General features: G+C 53.7%; 1 protein-coding gene across 1 annotated transcript in view; it reads right to left on the reverse strand.

Moving 5' to 3' along the window:
• Nucleotides 1–17,372, reverse strand: part of strn3 (striatin, calmodulin binding protein 3) — a 28,712-nt gene that overhangs the window by 8,858 nt on the left and 2,482 nt on the right. The window contains exons 2-4 of the mRNA XM_036541908.1: nucleotides 1,809–1,912; nucleotides 1,287–1,360; nucleotides 772–853 (exon numbers count right to left, since the gene is read on the reverse strand). Coding sequence (XP_036397801.1) covers nucleotides 772–853; nucleotides 1,287–1,360; nucleotides 1,809–1,912 — 260 coding nt within the window. The remainder of the gene's footprint in view (nucleotides 1–771; nucleotides 854–1,286; nucleotides 1,361–1,808; nucleotides 1,913–17,372) is intronic.

Here is a 17,372-nt window from a genome sequence, read left to right on the forward strand (position 1 = left end):
AATCACAATCTTTAACTCAGTCATTTAATACAGAAAAGGCCTTTATCTTCTCTATTTTGCATTTTATTAAAGGTCACTGTCCTATTACACAGAACCACTGCATGTAAGATATATACTCCATTGGAACCAGCCTAACTGGGATACTCCAACAGAACCCTGACCTGCTCAGGGTTTAAAGCAACACATTTTTCTGACCCTGCAATGTTTTTGTTTTTTTGTTTTTTTTTTTTTTTTTGGGGGGGGGGGGGGGTTAAAATGGGACGCACATACCACAACAGCTTTAATTCAAAATTGCAAAAAAAAAAAAAAAAAACAGTAATACCACTTTGTATTACCATGCTCAAATTTAAAGTGCTTCCTTTTTTTCTTAAATGCCATTAAAAATGGGTATGGGGGTACTCTCTGTCTGAGAGGGTGGGTATGGGGGTACTCTCTGTCTGAGAGGGTGGGTATGGGGGTACTCTCTGTCTGAGAGGGTGGGTATGGGGGTACTCACTGTCTGAGAGGGTGGGTATGGGGGTACTCACTGTCTGAGAGGGTGGGTATGGGGGTACTCACTGTCTGAGAGGGTGGGTATGGGGGTACTCTCTGTCTGAGAGGGTGGGTATGGGGGTACTCTCTGTCTGAGAGGGTGGGTATGGGGGTACTCACTGTCTGAGAGGGTGGGTATGGGGGTACTCACTGTCTGAGAGGGTGGGTATGGGGGTACTCTGTCTGAGAGGGTGGGTATGGGGGTACTCTGTCTGAGAGGGTGGGTATGGGGGTACTCACTGTCTGAGCAGCTGTCGGCCCTGTTTCCACGTTAACTGGCTGTTCTGGGGAACTGCAGGGGCCTCAGAGTCTTTGGTTTCTTCTGAGGATGAGAAGCAGAGGAGAAAGTGTCACAGAGAGGAGCCCCGACACTCACACACAGATCATACACACTGAAGGCAGAGTTTAGGGAGAGGAACCCCGACACTCACACACAGATCATACACACTGAAGGCAGAGTTTAGGGAGAGGAGCCCCGACACTCACACACAGATCATACACACTGAAGGCAGAGTTTAGGGAGAGGAGCCCCGACACTCACACACAGATCATACACACTGAAGGCAGAGTTTAGGGAGGGGGAGCCCCGACACTCACACACAGATCATACACACTGAAGGCAGAGTTTAGGGAGGGGGAGCCCCGACACTCACACACAGATCATACACACTGAAGGCAGAGTTTAGGGAGGGGGAGCCCCGACACTCACACACAGATCATACACACTTGGAGCATTTAGGGAGGGGGAGCGTCACCTGATTCAAAACTAGGCATCTTTACTTCCCCTTGGTTCAGTTCTGTACCGTATTTTAATTTGTGGTACTTTGCTCTGGAAGAGGAAGAAACAGCAACAGATTTCAGAGGACGCTGTGCTTACAACCATCAGACTGATACAAGAGGCACTAAAAGATCTCCTGTTGGCTGCCTGCATTTGCTAATGTCTGAAAAGCTTTGCAGCGGTGCACGGAAGCCGCCTCTTTGGAAAGAGAGTGAGGCAGATTTCCGGCCCTTTCTGCCTCAGCTCTTCCTCCTTCCTCCCGAAGGATGCTGTTGATCCTAGAAAGCCGTTTTGCATACTGTGTGCCATGCAAACGCGATACAGCAGAGAGGAGGAGCGACCCTGCAAGTGTGCCTGTGCTGTAGACATGCAAGATTTCAGCACTGAGAGACTGTAATTCAGGCATTTAAACATGCACAATGCCACACTCGGCAAGGACTAACAGGGTTAGCCAACGAAAGGTCAGCAACAAAATCCCATAAAATGAGCCACTACCCACCTTTCCTGCTTTAATGCATATTCTAACATTTTTATTCTTCTGACTAGATCGTTCTTCAGGTTCTCCTGGCCCTTCCTCTCTCCTTGTAGGAATGCTATTCGGGCCTGAAAGAGACAGAAACACACACTGGTTACTCTCCATACCAAGAGACAGCAGCAGTTTGCAGCAGAAACCCATGAGCTGGTTTAAAACGGTCGTGTGCTAATGTAGCAGCCCAGGGTTGGAAGCGTCTGTAGCGCAGCACCAGCCATGTCCTGAGAGCTGAGCGCACTCCTCCTTCACAAGGTGAGGCAGAGCGCAAACGACCTGGACAAGGTCCCAGCATTCAGGAACTGCCTAAATTATTCCCCTCCTTTCTGTAAAAAGCTGGAATTGTTGGGGGAATGTGTTCACATTCAGACATGCCCAGGAGGAGGAGTGAAGCAGCACAATCATTCCCACAATCCCCTGCAGAGTGTGAAGAAGAGAGAGGAGACCCTGCACCCGCACAGACTGGGGGAAACAGCAGCAGAAACACTCGGGTTCCTGCCTGCTAACGGGGGGAATGTGCCCCCACTCCGTCTGAACTGAGATGTGATTCACACAGCAGCACGGAGGCGATTCTGTCTCCTCGGACAGGGTGAGCTGGGTGTGCAGGGTGTGGAGGGTGTGCAGGGTGTGAGTGTGAGCAAGGCGAGCTGGGTGTGCAGGGTGTGGAGGGTGAGCAGGGTGCGAGGGTGTGCAGGGTGAGCAGGGTGAGCAGGCCCTGCTGCTGCAATCCGACATGCTTCCACAGTGACCCCACAAATTCATTATCTGCCTCTCTCCCCTGCTCCCACCTCCCCCCGGGGCAGCTGCGGGGGGGGGGGGGGGGGGCGGCAGCTGTGTAACTCGATCCCCATTACAGGCGGCACAGGCTATTTTTACCAGCTGCCACTGGTGCCAGGGCTTGCCGTGACAACCGCTCTGTTTGACCAGTAAACGGATTGCGGATAATGAGGTTACCATGGAGACGCACGTTCTGCATCATCGCGGGAACCCCCCCCGCCACCCCGACGCGCAGCCACGCTGTGAGGTTACGCGCCTCTGTGCGCCCCTCTGGACCCCCTGCTTCTGCTCATTACTTCCAGGATATGACCGCTTCCACACAACCCGATGACACCGTTCTTCCTTCCAGGAAAGCTGAGCTTCACAGGAAGCCTCCGCAGGAAGAGTGAGACACATGTGCCGGTGAAAGGTCCCTCTACAGCGCCGCCCCCAGGCCTCACGGGGACGCACCATGTGCCCTGTGCCCCTCTGTTGTTAGGGACTTAAAAACTGCCCCCAGCGTAAGAGACAGAGACACAGTTCCTCCCCAAAGGCAGTTTCCTGACTCCTCCCAAACTCAGAGGTAAGTATCCAATCATCAGTATTGTTACCAGTCCGATCTGATCATCAGTAAAACTGTTTTTAGATCATTAGAAGTGATGCCTGGCCTGAAACTGCTTTCTGTGCTGGTGGATTTCAGAGCGCAGGGCTGAGAGGGGAGGGGCAGGGCTGATTTCAGAGCGCAGGGCTGATGGCTGAAGGAGCTGTTCCAGCTGTCTGTTTGCCTGCTCTCTGCAGCACAGTCTCGGGGGGCTGGGGGGCCCTCATTGAAAGAGACACACCAACAGCCTACCTTTGCTGAGGCACTGTGACAGACTCCGCTGAGACTTTCACACTCAGAGTGTGGAAATACTCAGGAGAAATACTGCAATACTGTGCAAATTCTGGAGCTCCAGGCTACACCAGAGAGGGCAGAATTACCTGGCCTGAAGTCAGCATGTGTTTCATTTTGACTGGCTGATATAACTGCTGTCAGTCAGACAGAGTAGTAGCTTAATTAGCTGTTTAGCCAATCATCCTGAAGGAGCTGAGCACAGTGGCCTGGCTGCTGTGCTGGGCCAGGCGGCCCTCTGAAGGAGCCATTCCCCTCAGTAGGGTAACACCGCACTTTCACCAGTGGTTACCAGTGAAGGGAGATCAGGAGGAGTGAGACATGGGAAACTGTGGGATGCTGAGGATCAATCAAACTGCAGCATTCCATTTCAGCTGTAGGAGTCTGATCGCACATGCAGGGAGGACAGGAAGGCACTTATCCAAGTGGGAGAAACCAGGGCTTGTAGCAGGAGTTTGGCTGAGTGGTGATCAGGGGGTGAATTCTTCTGATGTTTGCTGGAAAGGAAGAATCCGCAGGTCCTGCTGACTGTTGCTATGCGGTCTGTGTATGTCAGGTCACTATCAAGTGTCACTCCAAGGGTCTTGACAGTCCCGGAGACTGACACTACTGTTTTCCAGTCATGGTCAGATCTTTGAGATGACTTGACTTGGTGATCTTGAAAAAATTGAGTCTCAGGTGATGGTTAGGCATCCACAAAGCGACATCACACATCACACATCTCGGCTTGCCTGATCAAACCTGGGTATCAGATGGAGGGAAAGAGAGGAACAGCTGGGTCTCACCAGAATAACTGAGACGTGAGAAGCCAAGGGAGGAAATGACAGAGCCAAGTGATACTGTGTACAAGGAGAACAGAAGAAGGCCAAGGACTGAACCCTGAGGGACTCCTGTAGGGAGGATCTGAGGGATTAACACCGCTCCTCTCCAGGACACCTGACAGGTGTGTCCTGAGAGGCAGGATGAGATCCAGCTGAGAACGGTGCCCGAGATGCCCCCTGCCACCAAGCAGGACAGGAGGATGTGGTGATTTACGGTGTCAGAGGCTGCAGAAAGGTCTGGGGGAGTAAGGACAGCAGACTGGGAGGCTGCCCTTGCAGAGGGAAGGGCATTAGTGTCAGAAAGAGGAGCCCTTTCAGTGGAGCAACCAGCCTTCAAGCCAGACTGACTGGGGTCATGCAGGTCAGTCTGACTGACTGGGGTCATGCAGGTTAGTCTGACTGACTGGGGTCATGCAGGTTAGTGTGACTGACGGGTCATGCAGGTTAGTCTGTGTGAGAGAGTGTGAGTTGCCTGAAGGCAGCAAGGGTTCGAGGGTTTGGAGGGGGAGGGGAGAAGAGAGACAGGGTAACAGCAGAAGGGGGGTAACAGCAGAAGGGGGGTAACAGCAGAAGGGGCAGTTTATGGCTGAATTGCAGATGCTGTGTCTGTCAGGGAGCGCGTTGGTCCATGGTATCAGCTGACACCACAGGTGTGCACACCTGCGGGTCAGACTGTAACTCCTCCCTCTTCGTCTCAATGTGCAATTTCCCCCCACAGCCTTCCTGATGGGACGGGAGGTTCACGGTTTGATCTGACTCTCCCCTCTTCCATACCGTACTGCCGGGTCGTCCCCGCCCCCTATAGCGGAAACGCTGCCGCACACGCCCCACACTCTCACCCCCCCACACTCTCGCCCGGTTATCCAGCTCTCTTTCATAGAGCCGTAACAAACTCCGAAAGCATGTGCTTTCAGACGATGGAGAATCACAGCTGCAGATGCCCAAGTGAGAGCAGGTATTCTCCGTGTCCCACAGAGCACCCTGTGTCTGCTTGTAAGTACTGTATGTAGACGACGGTACCCTCAGCTGCTGGCATATTCCACCACAGTAAGAACTAAGTTAGAGGAGAGCTTTGGATTATATGCAAAAAGTCCTTCTGTTACCCTGTCAAACCCAGGCAAACACAGGGAAAGAAAAGGAAGTCAAGTACTGCTAATGTTTTCATATGCTGTAAGCAGAGCTGCTCTGAAGCTGATGGGCGCTAATTTAATGCAGCACAATACAGGCAGGTCAGGCCAGTCAGGCAGCTGTTTAAAGAGAATGAGTGTGTCCAGCAGCAGGCGGTCCATCTCACTTCCACTGGCACGGGTGGCGCGTTATCAGGTACGACTGGTCACAGGACCCGCCTCCTTCCTGTGCTAGCCTGATGGCAGGCACACAGAAACCCAGGATTCAAGAAAATGCTAAATTTTCTCTGAATCCTCTCTTGACAATTTTATTTGCTCAATATGTTTTTATCTGCCCTGAGAAATTGGGCAGTCATTAGTGTTGAGGCCTGTATCACAAATATAAATAGGCACTTTAGGGGGGACACCCCATCTCCATCAAGACTCTCAGCCCCTTTATCATATACTGCAGGGTTTTTGGAAGATAATATCACAATATTAAAATTTAGATAATGCTCGGGCCTTCAACAGTGCCAATGAGTGGGAAGAAACCTTTGGATTTGTGTAAATTTCAGGTTAATCAGCAATAATCTGCATCCTGATTAATAACGTCATGAATATTCAAATCATGAAACACTTGGTCTCGTCCCTAATTGAAAGACACACTTCATGGATGTGGACAGCATTGCTGAGCAGCAGCGTTTCCTCTGTAACTGAATCTGCGCTTTTCTTTCATGTCATTTTTAGCAGTTGTAACTGGAAATGCAGGCAATAATTAGAAAACAATAATTGTTCAAATAAAGGTATTTTTAATACATGTGGAAAGTGGTGAGAGAAAGCAGCATGTTTCTTTAGGAGACGCGCTGTGTTAGCGAGCCGGTTAGCGAGCCGGTTAGCGAGCCGGTCTGCAGCAGGGCTGCGTGAGGTAAGCAAGTCAGTCCACTGCTCACATTATCAGGCTCAGGCAAAACGTGCTGTGTGAGCCTCCACATGAACAGCCCTGTGCTGCGGAAACAGCCCTGTGCTGCGGAAACAGCCCTGTGCTGCGGAAACAGCCCTGTGCTGCGGAAACAGCCCTGTGCTGCGGGAACAGCCCTGTGCTGCGGGAACAGCCCTGTGCTGCGGGAACAGCCTGTGCTGGGGGAACAGGCCTGTGCTGCGGGAACAGCCTGTGCTGCGGGAACAGGCCTGTGCTGCGGGAACAGCCCTGTGCTGCGGGAACAGCCCTGTGCTGCGGGAACAGCCTGTGCTGGGGGAACAGGCCTGTGCTGCGGGAACAGCCCTGTGCTGCGGGAACAGCCTGTGCTGTCTCTCCTATTAGTGCTGCTATCACCTGCTAAAGCAGCATCATCCCGCACTCTGGACTGCAGGCAGGCCCGTTTTCACCAGCCGTTTCAGAATGCGAGAGACAAACACGTTCCAGAAACAAGGATAATCCACACAAAGCAAACACCAAACACAGGCTTCTGTGCTCTTTAAAGGTCTTTTTATAAAGAAAACTGTAAACCCAACAAACAGTAACATGTCAGCTGATACTGGTCCTTTCCAGCAGCGGGACAGCAGGCCCAGCTCAGCTGTGGACAGACAGGGTCAGCCAGCTGCCCCCGCTCAGATCCCCCCGAGAGTCCATCCCAGCACAGACAGCTGAAGCATGTGCTTACATTCACCGAAAATCTAAAACACTGTCTTCTCAAAACAAGCGTCCTGAAATAGCGCTTAATTACGGGCGTCTGCGCTCCCTCGCGGGCGGCCCGCTGACGGAGGGACCCGACAGGGGGGCTGTTTTCGGAACGCTGCCCTCCCCGCCGCCGCCCCTCCCTGCCTCTGTAATTGCACGTGTGAGATCCTTCTGACCCAGTTCTCCCTCTTTTCTCTTGAAAGCACAACAAACACAGCTGTCCGTCTCGAGACGGCCAAACCACGAGCGCAGGAGGGAGGGACACAGGAGCGCACTGCCGATCAGCACCCTGAGCGAGGTGCTCTCCGCTGCTCAGAGCTCCGGGTGACTCAGTGCTCTGTGCTGCTCAGAGCTCCGGGTGACTCAGTGCTCTGTGCTGCTCAGAGCTCCGGGTGACTCAGTGCTCTGTGCTGCTCAGAGCTCCGGGTGACTCAGTGCTCTCCGCTGCTCAGAGCTCCGGGTGACTCAGTGCTCTCCGCTGCTCAGAGCTCCGGGTGACTCAGTGGTCTGTGCTGCTCAGAGCTCCGGGTGACTCAGTGCTCTCCGCTGCTCAGAGCTCCGGGTGACTCAGTGCTCTGTGCTGCTCAGAGCTCCGGGTGACTCAGTGGTCTGTGCTGCTCAGAGCTCCGGGTGACTCAGTGCTCTCCGCTGCTCAGAGCTCCGGGTGACTCAGTGGTCTGTGCTGCTCAGAGCTCCGGGTGACTCAGTGCTCTGCGCTGCTCAGAGCTCCGGGTGACGCAGTGGTCCTGCTCGTTCTGCTGTGTCTGAGCGTAGGGGAGTCTGGGATTTACAGGAGGCACAGAAAGGAAAGGGCCTTGCTGCAGTGGCTGCTGGGATAGCCAGGCCCTGGCCTGGAAAGATGGATTTAAGGCAGATAATCTGTTTCTGTCCCTGATCACATGGGTGGTGAGGTCTGCTCTGCTAACAGACTGCAGCAGCATCGGGTTCACAGCTACCGACACACCCTCTCACAGAACCAAACCCGCAAACCAGCCCCACTCCCTCACACAGAACCAAACCCGCCCCACTCCCTCTCACAGAACCAAACCCGCCCCACTCCCTCTCACAGAACCAAACCCGCCCCACACCCTCTCACAGAACCAAACCCGCCCCACTCCCTCTCACAGAACCAAACCCGCCCCACACCCTCTCACAGAACCAAACCCGCCCCACTCCCTCTCACAGAACCAAACCCGCCCCACTCCCTCACACAGAACCAAACCCGCCCCACTCCCTCTCACAGAACCAAACCCGCAAACCAGCCCTACTCCCTCACACAGAACCAAACCCGCCCAACTCCCTCACACAGAACCAAACCCGCCCCACTCCCTCTCACAGAACCAAACCCGCCCCACTCCCTCTCACAGAACCAAACCCGCCCCACACCCTCTCACAGAACCAAACCCGCCCCACTCCCTCTCACAGAACCAAACCCGCCCCACACCCTCTCACAGAACCAAACCCGCCCCACACCCTCTCACAGAACCAAACCCGCCCCACTCCCTCACACAGAACCAAACCCGCCCCACACCCTTACACAGAACCAAACCCGCAAACCAGCCCCACTCCCTCTCACAGAACCAAACCCGCAAACCAGCCCCACTCCCTCACACAGAACCAAACCCGCCCCACTCCCTCTCACAGAACCAAACCCGCCCCACACCCTCTCACAGAACCAAACCCGCCCCACTCCCTCTCACAGAACCAAACCCGCCCCACACCCTCTCACAGAACCAAACCCGCCCCACTCCCTCTCACAGAACCAAACCCGCAAACCAGCCCCACTCCCTCTCACAGAACCAAACCCGCCCCACTCCCTCTCACAGAACCAAACCCGCCCCACTCCCTCTCACAGAACCAAACCCGCAAACCAGCCCCACTCCCTCTCACAGAACCAAACCCGCCCCACTCCCTCTCACAGAACCAAACCCGCCCCACTCTCTCTCACAGAACCAAACCCGCCCCACACCCTCTCACAGAACCAAACCCGCCCCACTCCCTCTCACAGAACCAAACCCGCCCCACTCTCTCTCACAGAACCAAACCAGCCCCACTCCCTCACACAGAACCAAACCCGCCCCACACCCTCTCACAGAACCAAACCCGCCCCACTCCCTCACACAGAACCAAACCCGCCCCACACCCTTACACAGAACCAAACCCGCAAACCAGCCCCACTCCCTCACACAGAACCAAACCCGCCCAACTCCCTCACACAGAACCAAACCCGCAAACCAGCCCCACTCCCTCACGCAGAACCAGACCCACAAACCCGCCCCACTCCCTCACACAGAACCAAACCCGCCCCACTCCCTCACACAGAACCAGACCCACAAACCCGCCCCACTCCCTCACACAGAACCAAACCCGCCCCACTCCCTCACACAGAACCAAACCCACAAACCCGCCCCACTCCCTCACACAGAACCAAACCCGCCCAACTCCCTCACACAGAACCAAACCCACAAACCCGCCCCACTCCCTCACACAGAACCAAACCCGCCCAACTCCCTCACACAGAACCAAACCCGCAAACCAGCCCCACTCCCTCACGCAGAACCAAACCCACAAACCCGCCCCACTCCCTCACACAGAACCAAACCCGCCCAACTCCCTCACACAGAACCAGACCCACAAACCCGCCCCATTCCCTCACACAGAACCAGACCTGCAAACCCGCCCCACTCCCTCACACAGAACCAAACCCGCAAACCAGCCCCACTCCCTCACACAGAACCAAACCCGCAAACCCGTCCCACTCCCTCACACACACACACACACACACACACACACACACACACACACATATACATACACACACGCACACACACACGGTATGGGTTTGACTGGCTGCTGTTGATGAGGAGGGACATTTCAGAACGTGTCTTTCTGTTGCTGCCCTCTCAGTGCTGGAAGTGTGAGATCAGAAGGTGCCATGGCGTTAGGAGGGGGCTGACCGTCAGGCAGAAGGTGCCACGGTGTTAGGAAGGGGCTGACCGTCAGGCAGAAGGTGCCATGGCGTTAGGAGGGGGCTGACCGTCAGGCAGAAGGTGCCATGGTGTTAGGAGGGGGCTGACCGTCAGGCAGAAGGTGCCATGGTGTTAGGAGGGGGCTGACCGTCAGGCAGAAGGTGCCACGGTGTTAGGAAGGGGCTGACCGTCAGGCAGAAGGTGCCATGGCGTTAGGAGGGGGCTGACCGTCAGGCAGAAGGTGCCATGGTGTTAGGAGGGGGCTGACCGTCAGGCAGAAGGTGCCATGGCGTTAGGGGGGGGCTGACCGTCAGGCAGAAGGTGCCATGGTGTTAGGGGGGGGCTGACCGTCAGGCAGAAGGTGCCATGGTGTTAGGAGGGGGCTGACCGTCAGGCAGAAGGTGCCATGGCGTTAGGGGGGGGCTGACCGTCAGGCAGAAGGTGCCATGGCGTTAGGGGGGGGCTGACCGTCAGGCAGACTCATTACTGTGGCCCCGCTCAGCGCTCAGTCTGTGGGAGCAGTGTGAGGGCCTACCTCTCTGCCTCCTCTTCTCTCAATAACCCAGCCAGGACAGTGACCCCTGGCCTTTAGGAGTGACAGGGGGTCAGCGTGGTGTCTCCCTCCCAGCTGTGGGCCCTTTTTGGGCACTCTGAGGACTGTCACTTATCACTCAGCCCTGGCGGACATTAGGCACCTGTGGTCCTCACTTCAAATGAATGTCTGAAAAGCACATGCGCACAGTACTGTTACCCAGGTCGCTCTGACTGCCACACCCCCACTGTCTACATGTGCTTTGAGGTTTTAGCTTTGCTGCTTCAGTAATATGTGACCAGTTATCTGCTTATTTTATCAGACCGCTGACCCCCGGAGCTCTGAGCACAGGGCTCTCCTTCAGACCGCTGACCCCCCGGCCCCCGGAGCTCTGAGCGCAGGGCTCTCCTTCAGACCGCTGACCCCCGGAGCTCTGAGCGCAGGGCTCTCCTTCAGACCGCTGACCCCGCATCAGCGTCTGCCTGGCCTGTTAGAGGCGGCACACAGAAGCCCTGAGCCCTGATGCTCTGCTGTCAAACCACAGCTTTGTGACTGAGCAGCCAGCTCTGACCCCACACCATTCCCCTGACTGCCAGGAGGAAGAGCCAATGGCTGGCTGAGAAGCAGAGGTTAAACCCCACCCCTGCATCTCCTGCTCCCTATAAACACAGCGAGTGCGTTCCTGGGATACCTGCCACCTGCCACCTGCCAGCGGCTTCTGAGGAAGAGCAAACCGGCCAGGAAGCAGGGGAAGAAGGCCGTGAGCAGGAGGGGAAGAAGGCCGTGGGCAGGAGGGGAAGAGGGCCGTGGGCAGGAGGGGAAGAGGGCCGTGGGCAGGAGGGGAAGAGGGCCGTGGGCAGGAGGGGAAGAGGGCCGTGGGCAGGAGGGGAAGAGGGCCGTGGGCAGGAGCGGCCGCCATGATTCCCACCTGCCATGTACCTGTGTGCAGCCTCATCAGCACAGGATCTTCCTCTCGGGTGACGACGTGCTCATCATCACAGAGGCCAGTCCAGCCGAGCCGAGCTCCGCAGGGAGAGCTGAACGCACGCAGGGAGAGCTGAACGCACGCAGGGAGAGCTGAACGCACGCAGGGAGAGCTGAACGCACGCAGGGAGAGCTGAACGCAGCGTGCCCCTCACGCAGGGAGAGCTGAACGCACGCAGGGAGAGCTGAACGCACGCAGGGAGAGCTGAACGCACGCAGGGAGAGCTGAACGCACGCAGGGAGAGCTGAACGCAGCGTGCCCCTCACGCAGGGAGAGCTGAACGCACGCAGGGAGAGCTGAACGCACGCAGGGAGAGCTGAACGCACGCAGGGAGAGCTGAACGCAGCGTGCCCCTCACGCAGGGAGAGCTGAACGCACGCAGGGAGAGCTGAACGCACGCAGGGAGAGCTGAACGCACGCAGGGAGAGCTGAACGCAGCGTGCCCCTCACGCAGGGAGAGCTGAACGCAGCGTGTCCCTCACACAGGGAGAGCTGAACGCAGCGTGCCCCTCACGCAGGGAGAGCTGAACGCAGCGTGTCCCTCACGCAGGGAGAGCTGAACGCAGCGTGCGTGGCCCTCACGCAGGGAGAGCTGAACGCAGCGTGTCCCTCATGCAGGGAGAGCTGAACGCAGCGTGTCCCTCAGACACACAGCCATAGCTCCCCGCTGCATCGCACTGTCAGGGAGCTCACTGACAGCAGCCTGCAACCTACACTGCGGCCTCCCGGGCACAGCCCGCACTCAAACCCGCAAGCCTGCCTGGGCCACTCTGGCGCTCAGTGTTCTTTCTGCTGGCCTTTTCAGATCCCGCAAGACACAGCACAAAAGAAGAACAGCCAACCGAGGCATGAAATGAGAGGCCTTCTGATGCTGCGCAATAACACTGTTAATGAGATTACTATCCTATAGGGTATAATTACAGAATCTGAAATGTGATGCGTATGTTCTGGAAGACATCCGATACACGAAAGGAAAACACCAAATGATTTTGCAGGTCATCTGTGGCCAGCCAGCCTGATGCAGGAGTCTGTGCTGGACTAGGATTTTCACAAGTCAAAGGGTTAGACTTGGAATTGAAGTCTTCAGTAAAACTTTATTTCAGCCACTTTCACAGTGCAGATGGAGTCCTGACCCTCGGGGCTAACACTCGTATGACACTCTCACAGGATTAGGGTTCTCTGCACTGAACAGCGCCCCCTGCTGCTGTGATAAACACCAGGAGAACGAGTCACGGCTCAGGAATGTGCTGCCGAGCAAGTCCCTGCAGGACAGGTGAATACAGATCTCAGCTCCCGGACACCTGCCATCCCAGCAGAGCACACCTATAAAACCTCCCCTACACCGCTCACCCCACACCCTACACCCCACACCGGGACTCGACACCACAACCTCTGCTGACCCCTCCGCTTCAGCAGATACACCTGTGCTGACCCCTCAGCTTCAGCAGATACACCTGTGCTGAGCCTGCAGCTTCAGCAGATACACCTGTGCTGAGCCTGCAGCTTCAGCAGATACACCTGTGCTGACCCCTCAGCTTCTTGGCTCCCATGGATAAATGACAGGCTGTTACTCTGGGTCTGATTGCTTCAGTGTTCCTTTATTTTGGCAAAATGCACAAAAAATGGCTGCAGATCAGGGGGCAGAAACTACAGCCCCAATCAACCCCACATCAAACACAGCGGGGCGTTCATGTTGCTCTGGAGTTCAGAAAACCAGAGGTGGAAACATACTGCTATTGGTAGACACTGAGTGGAGATTTATATGCAGAGGTTTAAAGCAAGCACCTGTCACAGGGCACAGGCTGGCACAGGCCTGACGGGATGGAGAAGCACAGGGCACAACTGTGCTGGTAAAGCACTACACTGTGCGTCTGTCCACCTCTCAAATTCTCCTCTCTCTGGAGCTGCTCCTGGTTTCCAGTCTTCCCTGGTAACCTTCAAATATCCATCTTATTTAATCAATATTCATATAACACATGGCCACAGTGGTTTCTGCTGTCATTGCACTGAAGGGCTGGTGTAAATTTCCCTGGATTCAGCTTTAATGAGGGTTTTGTTTGCTGCTTGTGTCTGGGGAGAATCCCTGTGGTTCCGACAGAAGCTCTGACTGTGAGCAACAGAACACTTCTGGAGGAACCTGTGAAGACGCAGAGGCACTGCAGACACTGACACGTCCTGCCAGCCGTCTTACAGGAGGAGAGTAACCTGACAGCCACACACTCACTCTCCTCTTGCACCTAATCACACCCCTCAGCAATCTTAAGAGCGTATCAGTCAATCTCCCACAGCTGATGCAGTTATTCCCATGACTGAACGTGTCAGGCTGCTGGCTCCCGATGTGTCTGTCCCGTCCTGCCCACTGTGTGCCTGACCCACAGGCTCCCTGAGCCAATAAAGGCCCAGCCGCAGACCGGTGCTCTGAGGGGGCTGCTCACCGCTTTCCTCTCACGGTCACCAGGCCTGCCGGCCAGGCAGGAGAAGCCAAAATCCTGCCCCCAACCGCCCCATTTCTGAAAGATGTGCATTTGCTGCTAATCAGTTTGACACTTTTCATTCTTCACGTATGATTTTTGTATGAGCAGGCGGACACTAGGACCACACAAACGGTCTCGTGACAGGCGGGTGGAGGAGGCAGTGTGACCACGGGTTCATAACCAGTTACAGCCCCGACATTCCCAGCGTTACTGTACAGTGTATGACTTCAGCTGCAATAACGTACAAACCACACTCCCATTCAAAGACTCAGAGACAAAATCACTAACTGCAGTAAACCGGTCATACATTAATACAAAGACATACAGTCTTGAGCATTACATACATATAATATTTTATATATAATGATATTGTGTATAAAATGGTTCAGAACGCGGTGGCACATCTGGTTTTCGATCAGCCTAAGAGGGCCCATGTCACCCCATTGCTCATTGAGCTCCATTGGCTACCCGTGGCTGTCCGTATCAAATTCAGGTCTCTCATGCTTGCCTACACAGTGACCTCTGGGTCTGCTCCAACATACCTGAGCTCAATCATACAGGCTTACTCTCCTTCTCGGCCGTTACGTTCCTCCCAGGAACGTGGTCTAGAATTGCCATCCCTACACACAAAGCAATCTCAGTCCAGATTATTCTCATATGTAGCTCCCCGCTGGTGGAACGAGCTACCTTATGCTATCAGAGCAGGGGCGTCCCTCTCTATCTTCAAGAACATCTTGAAGACCCAGCTCTTCCGAGAGCACCTCCTCTCCTAACAACTCCTAACAACTCAATGACAATTCCATCTCCGCGCACTTTCTGCCTCGCACTTCTTTCTCCTGTCACTACTTGTTTGTCTCCTCTGCCTGTCTATCCTTGTGTTTTCACCTCGCTTACCTCTGTTTTCTACTTTCCTTGACTTATTTAGCTGAGTTTAGTTGTTTAGGTTGCACTTTAGGTTAGGTTACTTCAGGGTCTCCTACACTACTGTAGCTTGCTGTTCCACACTTGTAAGTCGCTTTGGATAAAAGCGTCTGCCAAATGACCTAAATGTAAATGTAAATGTAACATGACAATAACTACACTGTAACACACAGTTTTATGCAGGAGAACGCAGCGGTGACCCGGCGTCAGGCCTCACAGGACCCCCAGACACCCCCATTCTTTCAGCTTTGGAAGCAGGCAGCAAACACGGTCAAACTGCAACATGTAGCTTCTGCAGCTACTCTCTGTCACACAAGGTGCCTGAGCTGTGGTTGCTGGCTACCTTTCCCTAAGAGTGAGTCATTACTGCAAAACAGGAAGAACTGTGAATATGGAAATGAATATTAATCTATACTGGTATGTATTCCATACTAGTATGTATATCCCACTAGTATAGAAATGAAAGCGGTTCTGTTTGCTGAAGACCAGCTCAACCCTGTCCCAGCCCTAAGAAGGGTCTAAGAAAAGCATATGCAAAAAAAAAAAAAAACCAATTGTGTCATACAAACATGTTGCTATCCACAAAGCTGTTCCCCAGCAGGACCCCAGTGGAACGTTACCACTTTACCAGCACTAAAGTACTCAGTTACAGTTGAAATTTTACCTGAAATCCTTTCCATGTGAAAATGCCTGTACAGCACAGGGGTCAGCTGGAGCACAGGGAACACAGCCATACTGACGGGGCAAAGCCCACATCCCCACACAGCCTCACTGACGGGGCAAAGCCCACATCCCCACACAGCCTCACTGACGGGGCAAAGCCCACATCCCCACACAGCCTCACTGACGGGGCAAAGCCCACATCCCCACACAGCCATACTGATGAGGCAAAGCCCACATCCCCACACAGCCTCACTGACGGGGCAAAGCCCACATCCCCACACAGCCTCACTGACGAGGCAAAGCCCACATCCCCACACAGCCTCACTGACGAGGCAAAGCCCACATCCCCACACAGCCTCACTGACGGGGCAAAGCCCACATCCCCACACAGCCACGGTGTGTTTAATCTCAGAAAGCGCCTGAAAGGCACCTGACCAATGTTGAGGCAGCTTTACCCACTACTGAAATGTATTTGTAGCAAAATGAAATATTAAAAAATATGGTCAGAACAGAAAACAGATTAAAATATGAAACTTTATCAAGTCGGAGTTTCTCCTTGGAGGCCTGCAGATTGCTCATTGGGGAATCTGGCTTCACACTCTCCATCGCCTCACCTTCTGAGCAGCAGAAACGGGGAACGAGCCGGGGGAGATAACCCATCAGGAAGTAACGCCAGCTAACATGGATTGCCATCTTCTAACAGGTAAAACACAGGCTATAAGTGTACGTCTTAACACAAAACCAACAAAACAAAACCAGTTGTTGAAAATGTGTATGAACAAAATTAATCCAAGCAGCCTACTATCACCAAGAGGGCAGGCGGGACTTAGCAAGCTATATGCATATAAACGGCAGACAAATGGGGCAAACTGAAACTCCACTCCATTTCTGTACGTGTTCAGCGATACACCTGGAGGTAAATGAAACGAAAAACTACAAATTTACAGGCATCTTTTTGTATCCATCCTAAACAAGACAAATGACAACTACCAAGCTAACCAGTTACTGATAAGTGTTCAGATACACAGGTAGCACCGTGGAGGCTTCAGAAAAAAAGCAAACTTTAAGAATAGTCCCTACCCTTCTAACTATGATAGTGAAGTTTTCAATGGAAGCAAGATAATTTGTGTTTTATGATGCGACTTACAATCCCTACCCTCTCTGGAATTGATATTAAAAGGTAAGACCCCTTCATTTTCACCTTAGTTATGCTGACCTGATCTCTTGAGGTGTATATACCAAACCACAGGACATCCTGGGAGAGGACTTCCCCGGCAGGACAGGCCGTTCGGGTGCTTTCATGACCTGCTTCTTTACTGAATGCAGTGAGTGATGTACCATGAGAAGTAGCTTGACTGTTCTTTCTTGCTGCTGCAGGTTAGTCTGTTTCACCAGAATATGCCAGAACTTTTTGTACATCTATATTAGTTGTTCAGTTTTATCATTTTGCACACATATAGAGGGCTCTTGGGTACTAGGACTGCTAATATGAGACCAGGGAGGTAAGGAGTGAAGGTCTATTTCATAAATACCAAACATAAAACTGCTGCTCGTTCTGCATGCAGCAAAGGTGCATGTTAACATCTGCCGTCTGTAGGCAGCCCCGCAGGCTGGAGTAATCTCTGCTTTGCTGTACTTTCCTGTGTTAAATGTCAATGCACATTTTGCCAGGTGTTAAAAGGCAGTGATTACACTGTTTAGGTGTGCCAGAGCTCTGTGGAGCAAATGACTGGAAAG

The sequence above is a fragment of the Megalops cyprinoides genome, chromosome 12, assembly GCF_013368585.1.
Source record: "Megalops cyprinoides isolate fMegCyp1 chromosome 12, fMegCyp1.pri, whole genome shotgun sequence".
Lineage (NCBI taxonomy): Eukaryota > Metazoa > Chordata > Actinopteri > Elopiformes > Megalopidae > Megalops > Megalops cyprinoides.